The sequence below is a fragment of the Numida meleagris genome, chromosome 2 (assembly GCF_002078875.1).
Source record: "Numida meleagris isolate 19003 breed g44 Domestic line chromosome 2, NumMel1.0, whole genome shotgun sequence".
Classification (NCBI taxonomy): Eukaryota; Metazoa; Chordata; class Aves; order Galliformes; family Numididae; genus Numida; species Numida meleagris.
In genome coordinates, this window is record NC_034410.1 from 60,556,088 (window position 1) to 60,578,342 (window position 22,255).

The 22,255-nt window shown below is 39.7% G+C and overlaps 1 protein-coding gene across 2 annotated transcripts in view; it reads right to left on the reverse strand.

Moving 5' to 3' along the window:
• The window catches only part of HIVEP1 (human immunodeficiency virus type I enhancer binding protein 1), a 114,110-nt gene continuing 96,183 nt past the window's right edge, over nt 4,329-22,255 (reverse strand). For both annotated transcript variants that reach the window (XM_021385432.1, XM_021385433.1), the window contains 4 exons: nt 21,403-21,578; nt 18,869-18,973; nt 9,213-9,730; nt 4,329-6,445 (listed from right to left, as the gene is read on the reverse strand). In XM_021385432.1, coding sequence (XP_021241107.1) covers nt 5,276-6,445; nt 9,213-9,730; nt 18,869-18,973; nt 21,403-21,578 — 1,969 coding nt within the window. In that variant the 3' untranslated portion in view covers nt 4,329-5,275. The remainder of the gene's footprint in view (nt 6,446-9,212; nt 9,731-18,868; nt 18,974-21,402; nt 21,579-22,255) is intronic.

Here is a 22,255-nt window from a genome sequence, read left to right on the forward strand (position 1 = left end):
TTTTAAGCACCTAACTTAACAAAAAGAAGATATGGTAGGTGTATTTGAACTCACAAACAGCCTTCAGCTGGCCTATTTCCAGCATCAGTGCCTCGTGCATGGTAATGGATTTCAAATTCACTAAAGAACACAGCTACAAAACCAAACAGGCCTTAACATTTGACCTTCTTGGGGAAAACAAGCCTCCTATTACCAAAGAAAACTAAGTATGCCTGGCTAATTTACTGATCTTAGGGCAAGTTTTCTTTCCATGACAGAACCTGAGGAATGTAAAGCCGGGTCATCTTTCAGCTAGCATGGTTTCCTTAGGTCTCGCATGGAGTATCTGCAAATCACCATTCGTCTCCTAACACGTGGAGTCGTCCTATCTGTGTGGAGGGGAGAAGCGGAGGGGCAAACATAACACCAGCAACATCTTTGCCATAAGGCTTTTTTATGATTCAGCATTTCTGAAAGAAAACATGAACACCAAATCAAATAATTACATGCTGTTACATCCTTGTTGCTGTTTGCTCATCCACCCACGGCCATTCTACTTAAGATTATCTAATAAACAATCTAAAGTATTTTAGAGTAGCCTGTTTTTATCCTCGGCCAAGAATAGAGTTAGCAATCCCATGTTATGCTAGCAATTTCAAGTCAATGACAGCAGTCTCACCCTCGACACAAAAACCATTAATGGTTTCTATGTGACCTAAGGCTCTAATATTTTATAGATCGTTAAAGATGCCCATCCATAGGTGTGGAGAGCCGCACTAGGCAAAGGAAAATTCCTCAAGGCGTGGAAGGATAATTCTAGCCACATGTTTTTTTAAGACACTCCTAATTTAACATTCACAACTAGAGACTGATCGTAACACTTCATCTATGATGGCTGACACCTGGTGTTCATCTTACAAAGCCTGACAGCAAGGTAAGGATTCCCTGCTAGAGGATGTCTCAAAGGAACTTCCAAATGCAACAGCAGTGGGGTACTGTCAGATGAATCAGCTGAAGGCTACCTCGAGCAAGCACTCCTCACTGTAGATTATTTGGTTTTCCTGGCTTTTAGCAAGTCGGTCACACCAAAACGGATCTTTTTCGGTTTTCATTTTGATGAAACCATCCCCACACTAAGAGCGTCTTTGAAAGGCTACACATGGGTTAAAACTGAAGTGTTGATTAAGCTTTTAGTGAGGGTTATCTTGCAAAAATGAGGGCCTCTGGAAGAAGTATCATGAAAATCATTTTGTGTTCCGTTTAACATACATGTCAGTACACTGAAGGCAAGACAGATCTGTTATTGCTGTATTAAGAAGCCATTCAGAACGTTTACCTGAATGTAAAGCATAATGTGTCTTTGTTTTAAGGTACATCTTTGTTTTTGGGGTGATCCCGGTTGTGCTCAGCCAACGTGTGCAGTCTGAAATGAAACACGCTCAGTGTGTTTCAATTTGTGTGTATGCAAAATGCCTCTGTCAGGCATGGGGAGGTAATGCTACAGATAGAGAGGTCTCAGGCTGGCTACAGCAGAAGTGGCTGTCAGTGTTTTAGGTCTTGTACTAAGCAGCAACAGGTAGGTCATGCTGTAGCTTATTAAGCCCCAAAACAAGATATAGTCACAATATTTTAATAGAGTCCTTGTTCCAAAACCAATACTATCACATGGATAGCAAGGGAACAGGCTGTCTTCAAAATCTGATATCCACCTTACCAGCAAACATCACCTCCTGCAAAGAGAAATCAATTGCAGTCCAGGCTGAAAGGAGAGCTCCAGGCAACCGCTTGATTCTTTTTCTAGGGAGGGCTCCTGCCACTTAACAGGGAAGCATCTGCATGTCTCTCACAGAAGCTGACCATGTCATGTCCTTACTGTAGCTGTACTTGTGCCCAGTCTTTAGCCAGCACCTGTTTGCACCCTGTTGATGGGAATAGGTTGTGTGAAGATGCCAGACTGTGCCTGGGTGCACAGAGGAGAAACACTCACCCTGGCCTTTTAATGTTTGAACAGCTGTGCTGGATTTGCCAGAGGGTGTCTGACAGAGTCGTTAAAAATTGATCCCTGAGTAAACAACCCAATGCTATTTACTCCAATTCAGCTGTGATAATTTACACCATCCAAAGACTGCCAGTGCCTAATCCTGAACTGGCAAATCTCTGTGATATTTGCTACTAACTTGAACAGAAGGATCCGTGTGGCAAGGGGAGTGCAATTTTCCCATTACTACCGACTTGAAAGAAGAAAATAAAGATAACCATGCAATTTAAAATAGAAAAATAATTAATTCAGACTGAAAATATAATTGCGAGCAGCATTCCCAGGTTTGTGCCAATGCATGATTAAAACGAAACCCACAGGCACTGTCAGAGGAGAGGTAGGGAGTGAAACCTTCTCTCCGCTCTGGTCATTTTCCTCCTCTTAGAGGAGATCCTGCTTCCAATGAATACTTCCTCATCTGCTTTGTATGGTGAAGCGTGGTGACTGCTGTGGTGACTTCTCTCAGTCCTTTTCCTCTATTTTACCGCTGTTGACTTACCAAACAACAGACATCTTAACTTTCCTCCTTATGACATCATCTGTTGCCTCGTCATTCCTATTCTTCAAGATACCACTTCCATCTCTTGACCTTGTTGTCTTCAAAAGACCTGGAACAGAAAAGAGACGCATATAGACAGTCTTATTCACCAGGCTGAATTTTGTGTTAAATTGGTGACTGCTTCTCTGTGCCAGTACAGTGTTTCCTGGCATTAATTCTTAGAACATGAGCACGGAAAAATTGCTAGTTAAATAAATATTTGTGTATGTGGTAAATCTCTGGAGTTTCTAAATGGTTAGTAGAATCAGGACTTCAGGGCATGTGGAGCAGCTACTTCTTAATGCTCCTTGATAAAATTCAGAGAAATACTAACACTCGTGATAGCATTCAAAGTGTTGGCGATAGGCTGACATTGCTGTAAACCTGTCTGATCCAGTCACCTTCTGTCATGCTGTAGAGAAATAGCCTCAAAATAATCAGCATAGTTCTGCTTTTCTGGTATGTGCTCTTTTTGAAGAAGCCAAAACTCATGCAAAGTTTCTAGAGTTCACTGACAACAAACCTTCCCCTGGTTCCAGTAGCAAGGCTCTCAAATCATACATAACGCAGCAATGGTTTTCTTTAACCTTGGCTGGTTGAGGTCATTTCACGTTTGGTATAAATGATAACGATGTAAGACACACTGACATCACTACACGCTTATCAAAAGACCATACAAAAGCACAGTGACACTTTACACAGTGGCTGCACGCAAGACACTCACAACTTTGAAGTCCGACGCTGAGGAGCGCTGAGAACTCTTAACTCTCATTAACTTCAATGCGAGTTGAGAGTGCTTCGTGGTTTGGGTGCTCAGCCCTCTGTGGAGGCTCCATGCAATCAGAAATGTCACGAACATTCACGTCTGATCCGAGAGCAATTTCTCATCTCTAGTATGTGCGTTTCTAATTGCTGGATTAGTAAAACTGGCAGATGATCACAGCAATATAAATGATTTTCTGGTCCTGAAGTGCTCTGAAAGTTAATAAAGCTCACTCAACATTGCCTACAGATTCACAACGCACCTTAATGGAATAATGTAAGGAGTACAATGCAAGTACAGTACAAAAGCCAAAAGAAGATTAAAAAGGGATCTTGAATATTGCCACTCCTGAATACGAGCAGTACGAGGCATGAATAACATCTCTGAGCTGGATACAGGAGTTGATCTGTGAACTACACAGCCCAGCTCACATTCAGCTTTGGTCCTGATGTTTTTACGCTTTGCTTCCCACCCTTTTCCTCCAGCTGCTTTATGTGCACTCGTTCTTTTCATAAAGGCAATCCTGCTTTTAATTTACATCTTCCAGTTTTCAACTGGAATTAGTTTGTTAAAATAGTTTTATAAACTTTGTATCACTGCAAGAATGCGATGTGAGGGCACAGCATAAAAACCAGCTCTTTCAAAATTACAGATCAGCTTGAAACTTCCACGAATGCGTTTCCTTACAGCATGCGAGGCTTCTCTCTTGAAGGAGCTGAACGCATGAAAATTTTCATGGTACCCTTGAACTGTATTCACTGTGCACAAACAGAATTTTATTCAGTTGCATGACTCTGGGATCCACCCATGTCTTGTATGCCCATAATAACGAGTTTGTCAATATAAGGGCATATGAATTGTCTGTGTAAAGCCTCTGTTTCTTTTCTTTTCTCTTCTTTTTTAATTCTGAATGAGTAACACAAAGTCAAATTTAGGGAACAATTAACTTTGTCTAGTTTTACCAACTGCTAGGCAGATTTTGCAATTAAAAACAGACATAGAACTATTCCTTTCTTGTTTAACAATATTTTAATTTCAATAAGAAGTGGCTTTATAGTTCAACAAAACATTACAAAAATATGTCATCTTGACCCTCTTCCCTCAGGGAAGCTTTCAAATTTAAATTATGAAGATGAAAAAAATTGGGCTGGTGGATGCTCACTGGAAAAAAAAGTTGAAGGATTCCCTCCCTGCTTCATCATCGCCAGATGTTTTGAAGTAGAAGCTTTTGTTCCAAATGCCTAAAGAAGGCACCCTTTCTCTTAAGGCAGGTGAAATTGTGTGGGTATATGCCATCGCCAAATCCTTTCAAGCTGAAAGCAATTGGAACGATGCTAAAATGACTGAGTTGAGCGCTTCTCCAACTACTGGGTTGCATCAAGAAGGTACAACGTAAGCAGTGATAAAGTCAGTAAACAAAATTTTACTGTAATATTTCATAACACAGATACTGTATTTCTCTTTGAAGTGTAAAGCTACCGTCTTACACAAGAAAGATGGACAGACCCTTTTCCAAGACTAATATGGATACAATAAATATGGAGTTTTACATACTAGATCTGTACACAGAAACTTTGTCCCACAGCCATAAAAATTTACATTTAACAGTGCAACATATAATTTAATCATTTATTTATCTGACATAAGATGTTTACTTACTAAACACAAGCAACTAACTGGGTTTAATATACATATTTTATATATATATATTTTATATATATATATTCAACAATCTGTACAGGTTTCTAAACATAAAACTCCAAAAAGGCACAATCGTCTATACAACATGTACAAAAATGGCTGGAGCTGACAAGAAACAACAATTATTGGTCAAGAGTTCATGATTGCACAAAGATTAGTAATGGGTTTGTGTCAGAAAAATGTGCTTTAAGGAAAGGAAGGTTTGCAAAGAAACCTGTAAGTGTTATAAAAAAATAAACACAATGGAAAACAAAAACTAGGTTGCTATTACAAGTCTATCCTCATCGTCACTGCTGCCATCACTAAACTGCACCGTATTTTGCCTCCGGGGCAATGCTGCTGGCCTGTGTACCTGTCTATCCGGAGAGACAGTTCGATGGACCGGGGACGTGGTTAAAACGTCAGAATTCACCTTCGAGCGGGGCTCTGCTGGGGAAGCCCTTTTGACCTGAACCGAAGAGACGTCGCACTTTGGCTTATTGTGGTTGGCGAGGTCAGTCTTTTCAGCATCACCTTTCCCCGGCCCATTGAGTCTTTCGTAGTCACTCACAGGGGCAAGCTCTGCAAGGCTCTTCACGCTGTACCGCTGGCCACTGGCAACCACCTGAGGAGAAGCAGCCCTGGCCACGTGGCCAACGTCGGGGAAGCTGGCAGGAGTTGGCTCTTGCTGGATGTCACCAGCTTTGCTGCCTGCAGCCGGTGGTTCAGAGGCTCCTTGCCCATCTGTGCTGACCGGGCTGATGGAGGGGATAAGGGTGGGCAAGGCAATGTTCAGTATCTGCAAGCCTGGGATGTGTGCCTGAGGGCTGGGCTTGCCCTGGGGTGTAGCACTGGCAGCCAGGACCTGGAGGCCCACGGCATTCAATGTGATTCCAGGCGGGCGCATCTGTGGGGCTATGTTCGTGTTTGTCAGGCCTAAGATGTTCACCGTCTCCATGCCGAGGGGTGGGAGAGGCTGCAAGCTGGGTGTGCTGAGACCCTGGATGCCTGGCACGTTGATCTGACCAATAGGAATACACGGCACAACGCTGTTCACTTCGGCAACCCCGACGGGATTTGCGGCGGCACCGGAGGCGGTGCAACCCACCTCGCCGAGGCCGCTCGTAGTTCTGTGGATGACGCCAACGGCGGGAATGGTGAGTTGAACCGGGCCCGCCTGAATGGGCACAAAGGTGGAGTAGGTGGCCAGGCCAGCGGGGACCACTTGAAGCCCCCCTACTGGCACCATGCTGTAGGGTGCCTTGGCCTGCTGCTGTGAATGCAGCGGAAGGTGGCTGAAGAGGTGGGTCTGGCTAGGCCTCAACTCGGCGGAGCGCAGTGGGGCACTGGGCAGCTTCTCCTCCTGGATTTCAGCGTAGGGCGATGCTGTCGTGGTCCGCAGGCTCTGGTCTGCAGGTGATGAGGGAGAGCTGGCAGAGGGCGTGCTCTGGGAGAGAATGAGAGGGACGCGTTAACAGGATGGCTGCTGCTGCCCCCAGGTTACATGGAATCACGAGGTTGCTTGGCATGCCGCCCACCCTCTCACACTTTGTTTTAGATAAAAACAACAACAAACCGGTTCACGGTAAATGCTGCCCACCTTGAACAATGAACTGATTTCCTTCCTTTCTTTTTCCAACTCCTTCCTCTCCCACTAATTGAATTTTCCTCTCATGATTATCCTTGCTCATTTCTCTTGAGCACTAGTACTCAAAAACACTGCTGAATATCCTCTGTACATGGCTGGTTTTTTTGTTTTGTTTTGTTTTTTTTTTTTAAAGGAGAAAAGCAGCTTTGGAGAGACGTTTATTGTGAAAATCACCTCAGGCAAGAATGTTAAATAAGTCGTCACTTTTGATACACCTTGTCTCCCTACCAGAGGCACTGCAGCCTCTGGAAGGCAGGGACAGCATCACAACCCATTTGTCCATCTATTACTCTGAGTCAGAAAATGGGTGGCAAGAGAAGGATGATAACTGCAGCATCCACGGAGGCTGAGGTGATGGATGGACACAGGAGTGAGGCGTGAGATTCACATCCCCCGGCTGCCCCATCCTGCCTTGGTTTGGTGAACAGATCTGGACCAACAATTGTATTATACGCTCACTTTTTTTCTCATATAGACTCTATTACTGGCCAAGGCTGGCAACTCCTTTCCTAAAAACACCTAAACCAGGAAGTCTTAAACTGCAATTGAAGTTCATTTTTAATTTCAGGCTCATCTGTAATACGTAGAAAACAGTGCAACTTTGTTTGGTTTATAGAGTTCTAAACTGCAATTCAGTGGCTTTGACCAAATTCTCAAGAAATCTCTAGAGCAGGCACAAAAACAAATTACTAACAGAAATGTTTTTGAAAACAGCTAGTAGGAAACGTATTGGTAAAAGGTGAATAGAATTTATTGACCATGCAGTGTTATCTATTCTAAATGGGCAGATGTGTGTCAGAAGGAGGTGAAAGTCTTTCTCAGGATTAAGTGCTGTCTGACATTTCACCAGAAATCTTGATAAGCTGGTACAGATGCTTTTGAAGGAATACATGGCCTTCCTAAACTTTCTCAATCCCTTGCCTCGATGGCAAGAAGTTGGATCCACAAACATGCACAGTGGGAACAGACTGTAGATTAAACATTAGACCCAAAGCTACCACTTCCTTTGACTGGGAAAGGAGGAGGCAGTCTGGTAAGGAATTACTTGTACTACTTACATGCCTTTTTTATATTAACGTGGAGAATTGTTAGAGCTATATTAATATAAGACTTTTTCACAATTTTATTTGTGTGAATATTTTCTTGAGCTTTTAGAGGTTCTATTTGATTAGAGAGTAAAATCAGTCAAATGTCTTCTTGGTATCTACGGACAACAACTGAAACATAGAGCACAAATATTATGGTCCTACCTTTTGTGACTGATGTCTGCAGTGACCAGAGACCACTACGTCTTATTCCCTGTCGTACTACATAATTTCCAAGTCATACTTGCCACATGGACTCACAGTTTATACAAGCAGGAATGAAGATATGTCAAATATCTTATTATTATCAAATAATTTTTACTGTTTTGCCTTGCCAGCAGTTCATTATCTTAACTCTTTTAAAAAATAAATTCAGTAGTAGAGATTTTCAAAGAACAAGCCACTAAGTACACAAACTATAATGAAATCTTTACTTACTGTTTTTGATTTTGAAAATTATTTTTCTGTAGCTGTGTGCATCTCTGGTTTGTAAATGTTGAATTCATCACAGAGAGGGAGGTAATTACTCCTCTACTTAAACTATGGAACATTTTGCATCGTATTTTTTTGGGCATTACTCTGGGAAGCCCTATTGCCCTCATGGTCACAGTAGGAATTCAAAAAAAGAGGTATCATTAGGGTCAACAAAGTATATGATTTACGCTGTCCTCATTAAAGTCCATTAAAATATTGCTGTACTGTAAAATGCTTAACACCAGCTGGTTCCCTGTAGTTTTACAATCACTGGTTGCAAATGTTACTGAATACACCTGCAGTCTCACACACAGACTGACCTCATCTTTCCACGTTCTGTCCGCCTACAATAGGCATGGGTAAAACTCATCCTCTTCCTATCAAAATACTCCTTCACTTGGAGAAAAACTGAGAGCAGTGGGAACTCAGGTCTCAGATCTGTGCTCCTATCTCCTTTTGTTATTCTGCAAAGGCAGTCCCTAGATTCCTTGAACATATGGTGCTCACTCTAAATCTACTGCTAAGCACATTTGGGGAGAGATAAGCAACTGCACAATTTTTTTACAGTGATAAGGCAAAAACCATTGGGACTAGATTGTTTTTCCTTGGGAGTTACCAATGATTCCATCGTTGTATTTCAGAGTGAAATAACTTCTGAATTCCATCACTTTCCACTGAAAACTTCATGACCACCACCATACATTCATTCGACGTATCTGCAATATCCAATCTCATTTGCAATACATTCTAGTAGCTCAAAACTTCATCCGAAATGACCACATTTGAATTAATCCTTTCAGAAACAATACATACAGAATTACAGAACTTTAAAAAGTAGTGCCCCTACAATACTGTTGTCTCTGTATTGTTACACATTAGTGCTTCAGCTATTTTCAACTCCTTTAAAGCATGAGCCAACAACTCTAAGAATGAAGGGAAAGACCTCTGAAAAATCTCCAACATGACCTTTAAATCACACTCTCTCCTCCAGAACTGGACAATCCTACCTTTGTAAGAATTGTGGTTGCTGTTGAGGAGTGGGCCACAGCTGCTTCTGGATCGGGGTAATCCACGGACATCTGGCGACCTGGAGATGCAGGAGCAGAGTCCACCAGCGCAGCACCTGCACTGTGGGGCCCAGCTCCTCTCTCCTGGGCTTTGTCCTCGTGTTCTTCCTGGTGGGTAAACTCTGCTGGTGACCTGGAGGTCCTGCTAACTGACTGCGCTGCGCTAAGGACGGTCATCTTTGTGAGCAGCGCTTTTGGCAGACCATCCATCGAGTCTGTGTGAATCCCACCAAAGCAGTCCGGCAGTCTGCTGTCCTCATCAGCACTTGTGGCATCCTGCAGTCCATGCCGAGAGGGGTGATGCTGGGGGCTGGCTGTTACCGAGGGGGTTGTGGATAGGACTGACTCAGCTTGGCTGTCTTCATCATCATCTTCATTGTCATTTTCATCTTCATCTGCACCGTCAGATTCCTCCACATCAAACCCTGACCGATCACAGCCCAATCTTTGCTTCTCACCTGCAAAAGCAAGAATCGTAAGTTAAGCCAATGAAGGTTCCAGGCTGATTAGGAAAGAGTTAGGAGGGAGTAATTAGAAACACCAAAAAAGCACATGCCATGTGCATTTTTCGGTTTCTTCCCGTGTCATCAAAGCAGCAAGGAACATTTTCACTTTTGTTTTTCAGTGTATGTATTAAATTATGCAGTTACATAATCTTTCATCTCCTGTTTCCCTGTTGTTTTCCACCTTCTGGATTTGGTTGTTCTTTTAAGCCATTTATAGCCTTTTGCTCAAAGTCACCCTTCGCTCTTTTGCTTGAGGAGAAACGAGCAGATTCCTGCTTCATTAAGTTCCTAGTGACGACATGCGAAGCTCGTCTGCCAACCTTCGCAGTGGGATACTCTCTAGCTGGTTCTGACTCATAAGTGGGTGTCCTTGTACCCAATATGAATCACTGCTGCAAAGGGTTTTGAGAGATACAAACAGAAAGACTGGAGGCTGTTAGTCAGGAATCTGTCTCGTTAACAGGCAAAAGAGACCAAAATTAGACCTTACCAGATTTCTCACTTTGTTCACGTTTTGGAAGAATTATGAGCAAGTCACCCGAGATGTCCTAGGAGACAAGAAAGCCCTAATCCTATAAAAACTTACTTATGCATGAAATTTTACTCCTAAGAAGAAGCCTTCCTGACTTCAACTCTTAAAGTCAAACTGGCACAGACACTCTGCGCTGTCTATTGGTAAATTTTTCTACATAATACAGCTCTACTGCAGCTTTTCCCCTTCTTTTATATCACAACTTGGAAAGAAAGAATCTTCTTTAGTAAAGAGACAAAATCCCATCTGCTGTATCTGATTCCAAGCCAGACTGTCTGGGATCACATTTTATAAAAAGACAAAATGCTTTGGATGCACTAATATTTCATACTTGATTAAAGGTCTGTCTGCTGAGCTCCCAAAAAAATATCAGCATAAAAATCATTTGGCTCTGCAAAACCAGGGATGGCTGGTTAGCTAAAAATTTAGAGATTCTGTTCTGGGGAAATCTGCACAGCAACTTACCATCAAAATGAACGACTCTCGTAAAAAAATGAAACCTTTTCAAGAAGTAGAATGCATTACAAATACATTAGGCTGCTAAGTTACCAAAACGAAAATAAGCATCTTGAGCTGTAGGTAAAATAAATGGGTTTAATTGAGCTACCTCTCAACAAGCTACCTACCATTATAAGCCTTTATGGTTTCAAATGAGCAGTGCAATTAGGAACAAGACTAATAGCTTCTTAGAAAAAATCCCTCTGTAATGATTTTGCCCCTCTCTTGCCTACACAGTAATTTGTACATTAACTAAATATGGAAAATATAGATTTTCTACATTTTCTACAGGAGGCATGAAACTGAAATGTTATTAAAAAATACGCTAAATCCTCCAGATCGTTGGAATAATGCTAACATAAATATTGTTTAAGATTTTATCCAGTCTTCATTTATAATTCTCATCTACAAAGCCGTTCAAAGAAGAAAATACATAATCTGTTCAACAGTATTTTCTCTTCATTTCTGTAATTTCTGTTCCTCATTTCTTGATATTTAACATTTCTTGATAATTCATATGAGAAACAAAACAATCTAAGAAGTTAGACTGCTCACATATGTTTGAGTTTTGAATGGAAATAAATTCCCCCGATGCCTCTGCAACAGATGTCAAAAATTTCTGTTTTACATCTAAAGGTTGACCTATGCACTTCTGGTATCTTTTTAAATACTGCATGAAGTGTTACAAAGTCATGGGTTTCATGCTGTAGTTTTCATTAATTTTGATCTCTTTGTACTCTTCCCCTTACCAACAACACACATCTATCTCCTCTGAGAAACTGTACTGCTTCTTTTCTTTTTTCTCCTTCTCTCTAAGTGAATCACCTTTTCTATCAAGTTGGATGGCCATCACAAATGACTGTTTCCACTGGCAAAAGAAACTACCTGAAGTAATTAGACTGACACCACACTTTTAAAACAGACAAAATATATGCTCAAACATGCTCTGATTTGAATTAAGAAACTGTATTTTCACATCAGCATTTAGAAACACTACAAGATTTACTATAAAACGCTGCTTATGCAGAGCATTTTCTGCATTCTAGAAGCCTTCTGAATGGAAAACGTGGAAAGGGAGAAGGGGAACTATGCGTGGGACACAGATTCCTTAAATGCGGTGCTCTGTGGGATATAATTTCCCTCTATTGTTTCTCTGTTTACCTCCACCCCGTATGAGTTTGCCAGCTTCTATTTAAAAGTGGTTACCTGGGGCCAGAGCCTGCAATGTAGGCGAGGTGACAGCAATGAATACGGCTCCCTTACTCCCACACTGCTTTGAAACATCAAATGTAAAAAACAAAGCATTCCTGACTTGCTTGCTCTGGCAATGTGAAAACGAGCGCTCTGCCTTCTATACTTGTGTGTGGGTCTACGGAAACAAGAGGTGCCCAAGCTTTTGTGTTCGGTGATCCCTTTAAACATCACTGTGCATCACTGGAGTTGTGGGAGGGCCTGAATCTGGAGTTTAAGGTGGTGGAGGAACGAGGAACAGTCTACTTGAAAGAGGTATCGAGGCTGCGACCACTCATGGTGAAGGATTTTTCCCCAAGCACCATCTTGTTAACCTGGGAGCGATGGCCCAGCTCCATTTTGGTAATTCCACTCTGCCTACAAGTTACCTTGCAGTTTCAATTAGGAAAAAATTAATTAATTGCTTCCTGTCTTAAACCATGCTCAATTACAGCCATATGATTATGTAGCTGAAATTTACAACTAGAACTGCCTCAAATTCCAAATGGAACAAAACAACCACTGTGCTCAACTTTGTATGAGGCTGTGAGATATGTCATAAACTCAAGGGCCACTAGCATGTGAGGAAATGGCTTTTGGAGACAAAAGACCCAAATTTTTTTGAAAACAAAACCAAAACTAAACAACAATAGCAACGATAACTAAAAACAGGAAAAAAATAAGGTAGGAAAAACACTTAATAAGAAAGAATCTCTTCCCTTCCTTCAATGCGTGCCTGATCCAAAGCCTCTTCAAGTCGTTCTGCACATGCACTTCAGCCTGGACGAAGCAGCTGGTGTCAGCAGAGCAAGCTCCCAGTGGGGCTCCCAAAGCACTTTCCTAGCTGTGCTGCATTTCCCTCATTTCCACCCTTTGCTTTGAGAGCTTGCAAACATTACTGAAAACGCATATCCAAAGTCCTACATGATCTCAACCTGTAATTCTCACGTCTCAAGAAGATCCAAAAGCCGTTATGCTTTAAGAAGGCTACTTCTCTTTCAAATCTTAGTATTTAAGTGGGAAAATCATTCAAGACAGCCTCCATCTTCGATACAGAGTTCTTTTGAAAAAGGAGGGAATGTCTCCCATCCTCTGTCAGCTGCAATCTTTTCTCTTAAACTTTTAGAAAGACTTCCAGGACTTCACAAGAGAACTCGGTACTTTTAGCTACAGACATTAACTCTGCAAAACTTAAGAACAGGAAACAAAAGTTGTACTAGAAACGCTGAAAACTTTTCATCAGGGATTTTGCAAGCATTCCAGCTATAATTATATTTAGTAAAACTATGGTTTTCGTCCAATGCAGTGATGTAAACACATAAAAATCATAGGCAGAAATCTTACTTCTTCGTTTCTTAAGCCCTCAGTCTTCAGTTTGTTAATCAGCTCAGTGTTTTGTTTCTGCTACGGATGAAGTGATCTGCAAAAACACTTTTATACTGATATTTTACCCCAAAGCAGGAAAGAAAAATTTTAAAATTCTGTAGCAGAATAGCATTAGTTGGAATTATCAGCATCCTAATATGTCCATTAGTAAACTACTTGTTAAGTCCATGCACTGCTTTTTCTGTGATGCTATTAGGTAACTGATATGCGGATCTCTATACAATTTAAAGTTCTTCATTTATTTTTTTTCCCTACAGGAATCCTAATTGTACATGGTTTTAACACCAGTCATCTAGTCACTGCCATATTGCAAAGTACCAATCAGACAGGTTCTTCAGAATCTAAACTTACAGCTTGTAATTTTAATATATGTATTTTACATATATTAGTCCATCACATGACCTGACTCATCAGATCCTACAGACTAGCAATTTCTGCACTAGTTACAATGACATTAAGTTCAATGGCTTATAACTTGATTATCATTAAGTAGATTTTCCATAGAAGAGTAAAATGTGCATTCTTGTTCCTTCATTGCCAGGAAGACCTGGAAACATATGTCCAGATTACTTAAGTTTTACAAGTTTATAAGCAAATGGAAACAAGTACATAGACTAATTATAGGTATCACTATTAGCTCTGCTTACATCTTATTAAGTATCTGTTCATCTGTCCACTACCTATTTCCAAAATTGATTCTCTCTGTACTAAATTTAATGGCTTTTAGCGCCTGAGTAATTCAAAGCAGTGCTTACCAGATTAAATTGTGTAAGTATCTTCAGTTAGGGATAAATACAAAATTTATATACTCTATGAGCATATGAAGTATTTAATAATACATGCATTTGTTCTCTATGTATGTTCTCCATGAGATGTAAGAAAACAGATATATACTAGGGCAATAAAGGCAGAAATATTTTGAGTATGGCATCATATTATTGTTAACTTGAAAATAAAGTCTACAAGTCATCAGCACACACTCTGTTTTTCTAAAGAAATACAAGCTCAGGCTTGCCTTTTGCCTATTGTATTACTCTTGCAGTGGACCGTTTCACAACCATTCAAACAAATCTAAAAAAAAGTAAGGGTAAACAAAGTACTGTTGGGTGAAACAACATTAGCACCTACATCCAAATTCTCCATCTCCTTGACTTTTCAACTGAGCTCGTGGGTTTTAGTTGACTGATTTCAGTCTTGCTTCAGCTACTGTCCACTGCTCATCACCACCACACAGGACTCACAGTGACATCTACTGGGTTAAATTCAGACTGGTAATAGCCACTGTTTCTCAGAAAGGAGGAAAAAAAACTGGGAGCTTTTGACTTTTATTCCTAAGAGCATAGAAAATAACTAGGCAAAACTAAACCAAAAAAATAAGAGCAATCTCTGTTGCTTTAAAGAGATTACATATACCTAAGTCCTCCTGGGTATCCCGTATATTGTAAAGCCACCCTAGCATTAGCTAGGCTGTAGGTGTAAGGCTCTAGCATACTTAATGTATATCTAGTTGAAGAAAAGGCAGTGCTATTAAAAATTAAAAAAAGAAAAAGATGTCATGTGAGTTACACAGACCCAGCCTTCCATTCTACTTGCAGAAGGAGGATATCATTGTAAGAATTTTCATTTATTTTTACTTCTTATATGCAGGTACAGTGAAAACACAGACTGAGTCATGATTAAGCTAATGAAGAGCCATGGAAACTAATTTAAGATCTGCTATCGTAAGTAAAATATAGCTAATTAACTTAGAAACACTGTATCTTTAGAAGAGTCTATTTAATACTGCAGAAAATGAAAGTTTAAATATATATGTAGTTGTATATATATATATGTATATGCACACATATATGATATGCATCTGAAACTTGAAATTAGGATTTTTTTACAGGTAAGTAGTGACCATTTCTAGATAACTTTTTTTCCAAAGAGACAACTTAAACAAGTTCTCCACATCTACAGGTTTCACTGTTAAATAACTTTACTGCTCACACTTATTAAGGCATGCTCTACCATTCACATATTAGCTTACACATGAAATACAATGGGTTCCAAGTTAATAGCTGTTTTAATTTGAAGACAAATTGTTGTTTTTAAGACTGAATAGCAAAATGTCCAGTCACCATGGCAGAAGAGGATATCCCCAGTTGCAGTCCGTCACACTAAACAGTTCACCTCTCCTGACAATTTAATTCAGATATTAACATTCCTTACATTGTAACCCTGTATTCTGGCGACAAGAGCATTCCACAGAGCAGAAGATGAAAGATAAATGGATGAGGGAATGGTTTTGAATACAAAAAGCCAAGCCAGAAAGTATTTACTAATACCCAAATGATGACAAGTCCAAACACAAAGAATGCTATGTTAAAAGCTCTAATCACATATATTCTCAGACAGCTAGAGAGCATCTCTTTATTTTTCCCTAGCTGTGACAGCACAACAAAATTTCAGCTTCTCAAATTACCAAAAAAGCAGGCTCTGTGTTTACATGCTTGTGTTCCGGATCGTGCACTATTTTGCACTCCTTACTCAATATGCATATGTTATTAATCTCAACTACCATCAGGTCAAAGCTATCTTGTGATGTCAATCTAAAAAAATTATATATTCAAATCATCATGACTGCCTGTGCTGAAAAAAATGCACAAAATACTCACAGAACTGACAAATTTCTTAGGAAATAAGAGGCTGGTGGCTTTATTAAGTTTATGGCTAACTTTCCAAAATTAATTCTTTAATTCCACATCTGCTGGAAGAAATACAACTTAATTATTTGAAGGAAAGTTGTAGACATGCTATTGCCACGAGAATAATCAGTATTTGGGTAAAAAAATAGAGAGAGACAGACACTATGTGGGTCAGGAAACCAAACAACCTTGCACAGCTTATGGGAAAGAAGAAATTTTATTTCTGAGGCCATAATTATTTCCTATTACATTTTCTGACCTTCCTCCACATCATCTCCCGTTGCCTTTAAACTAGGGAAAGCCATCAGACCCAGCAGACCTCTGCCTCCCAGGGTGAGCTCCTTTCCCAAGCCCAGCTCTGCCAGAGTGGGGTTGCCTGGGGAAGGGGAGCCAAGGGATGGTCGAAAGTACTCCATGCAAAGAGACCACCTAAATGCCTCCAAAAAAAGTCACTTGTATTCAAATGTGGCCAAAAAATTAGTATGTACAGTATTTCAGAGAGTGCAGCAGAACCACCTACATTTACAAAGCTCACATGCAAATAATTCACACTTCTTTTTTTTCTCCTCTTTGCCTTAAAGATGAGCTAACAAGTAAGTTTCTGAGTTGCCCAGAGAAACATCTTCCTGTGTGGCTAGGTGAGGAGAGAGATTAAATCATATTTTAAAAATGTTGAGTTACTCATTGAACGTCCAAGGATAATTGTAAATGTACTGCGTTGTGCAGCAACTGGAGAGGCTGGACTGGTCTAGCTGGGGCAGACATGTGTTTACCATGGACTTAATCACCCTGCCCCTTGGATGGGAGCAGGGTAATTTTTGCGCCGAGCTTTGTCCTGAACAGCTGGTTTTGCTGTGGGTATCTGAGTTGGATCATTCAGAGAAGACAGGGATTTTATCACCAAGTTGTTTTTTGTTTCTGAGCTCTTTGTTAAAAACAAGAGACAAAAAAGGAAGTGTTACCTGTTCTGTTTTGGAAAAAAAAAAAAAAAATGCACTGCAGCCTTACAATTAAATATCTGGAAGAATTTCATGGATTTACATGGCAAATCCTAGTGATTGTTTGCCTTGTTTTGCAGCTTTTGTTTAATTCTCCCCAAAAGAGAATACTCATTAAGTAATTACTGTGCTGAAACAAAAATTGTATTTCAGGGAACATAGCTTGTTTATAGGATGGTTACGCACACCTGTAATAAACCATTACACAATATGTAAGGACTCTTGGTCTTTCAGTTAAATAGTCTTAGAGCCAAAGAAAAGCAATATTTCCACAACTGTTTGAAATGGGTTATTTCTATAGGGTATTACTGACCATTTGTTAATATTTGGAGCGCTTACCATTATACTAAACGGCACATGTATGTAATTGGGAATATCAACTTATCAATCAATAAAAATGTTTTCATTTCCTAGGAAACAGATATACCTGGTGTTATTTAAAACCAAATCAAACACAGCCATAGAACAATGCTTAAAGGAGTAATGACATTTTTTTCTGTCACGTGAAGGCTGAAAATGTTAATGAACACTGTTCGTCTTTGAGGGAAGGACAGCAAGGCGTACTGCTGCTTATCTTCTGTGTTACTCTTTTTGGTACCTCAGCTGCAAAGGGGGATATGTTTTTAGCCTACCAAAAGGGAATATATCTAACAATGCTAAAAAAGGAAAAGGCAGATTTCTTAGTACCTAGTGCACTACTGAATCACACTAGTTGAGTCATATTCCCAGCATTATTTAGAATTAGATTCAAGCCAATTCGCTTATACTGCTAGCAGCTGTCATACAGGAGCAAGTGCATTCATCTTTCTTGCTCTTTATTGTTTAAATGAAGACCACCACTGCTTTCTTTTCTCAAAACCTCATCCACAATCTAATAAACGATTCCACTGAACGAAGAAAAATACCAAACAAAGCTCACACTGCCACTGAAAAGCAGAAGCATGTAGAAAATGCCACCACTGCACTGAGACATGCCGAGGCCCTCAAAGAAAGTGCTAGCACACAGTCCTGTTGTACATCTCACTGCATCAGGTACAGGTAAACATTTCTTAACATGCTGAGCAAAACCCACGCAAACCCAGTGCGGCCCTCCTCAACTCTCCTCAATCTCACCTCCATTTCAGTAGAGCTGTCTTGGTATGTAAGACATACAGAATTTCAATCATTAGCAAATAATTTTGATAACACTCTTGGTGCAAATGGAAGAGTAGAACAGATTCAGATAAAAAACTTTTGTTTCTATTTGTTGATTGATGCCCAATTATTTGTGAAGAAGGAGAGCACTCTACATCAGAAGATCATCAGCCTCCCTGAAAAGCTTATGCAAAGCACTCAGCAAATATTTATAGTTCTGGGTGGTGAGTTAGTAATACAATTTACAAAACATGTATTCAAAAATTTGACAATTTTATGCAAAACTATTTTAAAAAAATCCTACATTTTACTATATTTTTCCTAGCCAAACAGCTGTTTTTCTGGTATTTTCAATCTTCTCAGATTTATCTGTGAAATGGATAAAGTTAAACTGCATAACACTTTGTGGAAAATTCAGCAGCAACATATCTTTAGCATATGCTCATCATTTCTTTTGGTGAAGGTTCTTCCAGTATTTCTTGCTCCCTTTGACTACCTTCTAAGATTTTCCTCTCTGTATCTTTCTCCTGTACATTAATTTAAAAACTTTGGAAAAGAAAGGGTAATGAAACATGACAATAAAATAAATATAACAATGCAGCAAAGAAGAGATTTAAATTCTTACCAAATTCTTCTTCTCCATCCTGGTCATCTATTAAGCCTACTGAGACTCCCAAATCCATGCATTTCTTGCTATGTGCCTTTGACTTCATATGTTTAGTCAAATTTCCTTAAGAAACAAATAAAAGCAAAAATGAACTGCTCTTTGACTACACAAACGTACAGCAATATAAACACGGCTACATTTACAACCACGTGTATAATTTGCTTTCACATCTGACAGAGCCTTGCCCTTCAATCTAAGTTGACAAGGGCTATGGCAGGTTCATCATCCTGAATGCTACTAGCCTCTGGCTCAGCTCTTCAACAAGATAAAACAGAATAAAATGGAAATCGTAGAAGATAATGCATTTTGCATATGTGTAAAGAAGTAATTTGTTTCTGGCAAATACAAAAGACTAATTCAGTCTTCTAAATAATATTGACAGAAAACAACTATGTAGAACTAAAGTTTGTATCTTGCAGCTCCTTTAGAATCTGATGGATTCTATTTCAGTGTAATTATTTCCATTGCCAACCTAAATAAATACATTAATTTTATTCAAAATATGAGCCTGAAAATGTTTGCTCTTAATTTCAAAAGTGAATGCGTTAACTCTTGGGAGGCTTCATGAGCTGCAATTCCCGCTTGCTTAGGAAAGAAAGTATGGCAAATATCATCAAGAAAAGGTTAAAAGTAGATCACAGAGTTTTAAATGATGAACATGAGAAACATATGAGGGCCACTCCAAAAGTAATGCCTCCTATTTTATTCTGTTGGCCCATGATGTCACAGATGGATATTGGTGGTATGGCAGTAGAAGTTGAACCAGAATTCCCACCAATATGCCATTACATTTTCCTGCCGTGTGACAGATGGCAGGAAAGGGGCAGTCTGACAAAATGGCACCTGACATGGAAGTGCGGATGAAGTAAAGGTGTGTCAATGAATTCCTCTATGAGGAAAAAATGGCACCCACTGATATTGTTCAATGTTTGGTGAATGCTTATGGAGACGAAACAGTGGTGGTGTGTTTCAGCAGTGGTGACAGTGGGTCACCTCTACTGGTAAAGACTGTTATGAGCACAGCATGCAGGCTCTTGTTTGTCACTGGCAGAAATGTATAGCTAATGGTGGTGACTGTGTTGAAATATATTGTTTTGTAGCTGAGAATTTGCTCTATGAAATAGTGTGGCTGTGCTCTTTGTATCTGTTATAGTTTCCATGGAAATGAATAGGATGCATTACTTTCAGGGCAACCTACGTATATTATTACAAGTAACAGTATACTTTAGACAACATTATCTTACAAAATCCAGTTTCTTTGAGGTATTCAAATGGAAGAAATTATAGTGGGTGAAATGCTTCTATAGCTGTGGAGTATTTAATTCCTACTTTGAAATAAGATTAGGATTTCACTCCAACTTCTGAAATGATTGTTATGAAGCCATGTGGCATTGCTATTGGCTCACAAAAAGTAAAATTCTTGGCTTTACAGGCTGTGTGAAATTATTGCCTACACTGTTCTTTCATGAGGGGTGGTTCACCAAACTTCAAGCATCAAGCTCTATGTCCAACTTTGCTAGCAGTGGCAGTAGTCATCATTAGCAACTGCAGAACATGAAGCAACTACGAGTATCTTCTACAACTGAAACATGAGAGAATTTTAAATGGGCAGAGCTTAATTAATGGAATTGGGCCAGCAAACCTACTACGCAAAAATCTTAATCAGTATTTATTGGGTTCATAATCCAGCATTTAAAGATGGTGCAATTAAGCAACATGACGCCCCAAGGTGTAAGGAGGCAATGTTAGGTTGTCACACATCTGAAGACTATCCATCCTATTTTTTGCAGTCCCGTGAAATTTTCCACCACAATGCTGAGTAGTCTCAAATCCACTCTAAGTACAAATGTTTCTGAGGTTATAGCTGGAGAGATTATACCTGAATGATGTTCAAAGCTGAAAAAAAATGTGGCTACTTAGAACTTTTCACTAGAAGTCTTTTGGCCATGAACTTACCCTAGCTCTTTTATTTATTACCACTCCTGGATCTACCACTGTTTAATATACATATTTAAATTTGGATGCATTTAAGTACTGTTGCAAACAGACTTTAAACTGTAGGGGTACATCTTTGGGTCTCAGAAGATTAAGGAGGAAAATAAACGTCATTCTTCCAGGGTCTAAAAACCATTTTAATACAGTAATTTAACGAAAGGGAATTTCTTTACTGGAGCATTTCATTGAGTGCTAATAGGAGCACAAAATATGCCCATGTCATATGTCCAAATGATCAGTGGGGACTTAAAACTCCCATATTTTCCATTTCAGTTTCTAACTTAGCACAAGATGTCATACAGTTTGTTCATACAAGTATGCGATTATCTGAACAAGCAGACAGAAGGGACTGCAATCACTGGAAAACATTAGACAACAAAACTCCACAGCAAGGTAACTTGTTTAGCTTATGGGAAGCCAAATTTGAGAAGAAAAGAATTGTGCTTTAACATAGAAGGAAAAGAGGGAAAGAAACGTACACAGAAAAGTGCCTCTACCTTTAGTTTTGAAGGAGAAATTGCAGTAATTGCAATGATAAGGACGGACATCCGTATGTGTGCGAATATGCTTCTTCAGCATACTGGGTTTCTTGCAACGTATTCCACATTCTTCACAGATGTATTTCCCTCTTCCTCTCCCGCGAACATACACATAGTCTTCATTTGATTTGTACCTAGTAACAGCATCGTAAGAATATGGCAATTACAATTGGGGAAAAAAATTCTAGTTAGAAACCATAATCTATCCAATTAAAAAAATATAAAAAAACATAAAAACAACTCATAAAAAGAATTTGTGCATTTATTTATTAAACTTATAATCATGAACTCGCTTAGAATCAATGGTGTATCTTTTTAAATAAAGGTACCATTTGAGACTAACCATTTCAAGATTTTAAATTTCATCTTTGTAATAGAGGATCATACTTTTTAAAAGTGTCAGCTCTTGGAAGTGGGTTTGAGGACCACGAGAGAGCTTTAAAGGAGCATCTTTGAGGCTTTATGATGCATACGGAGAAGGAACAACATCAGTTATGATGGGGGAAAGTCTTTCAAATCCCTGTTACAAGTGCCTCAGACTCAGCCTACTGGGACTGTCTCCTGATGGAAAAAGTCCCTGATACAATCCCAGCATTCATCCCTCTGCTCAAGGATGCCAAACGTTTAGCTTTTGACCTGGTCCCTGTAACGTCTGGGGCTGAGTAGAGGCACGTAGCAATGTGCTGCCTGGGTGGCTGGTAATAGCCTACCTGCTGGCCTAGACTGGGCTCAAACTAGAAACCTGTAAATGGAAAGCCCCATAGACTGTTACCAATTACTAGAACAATAAAATATGCACCATGTGTGCCCA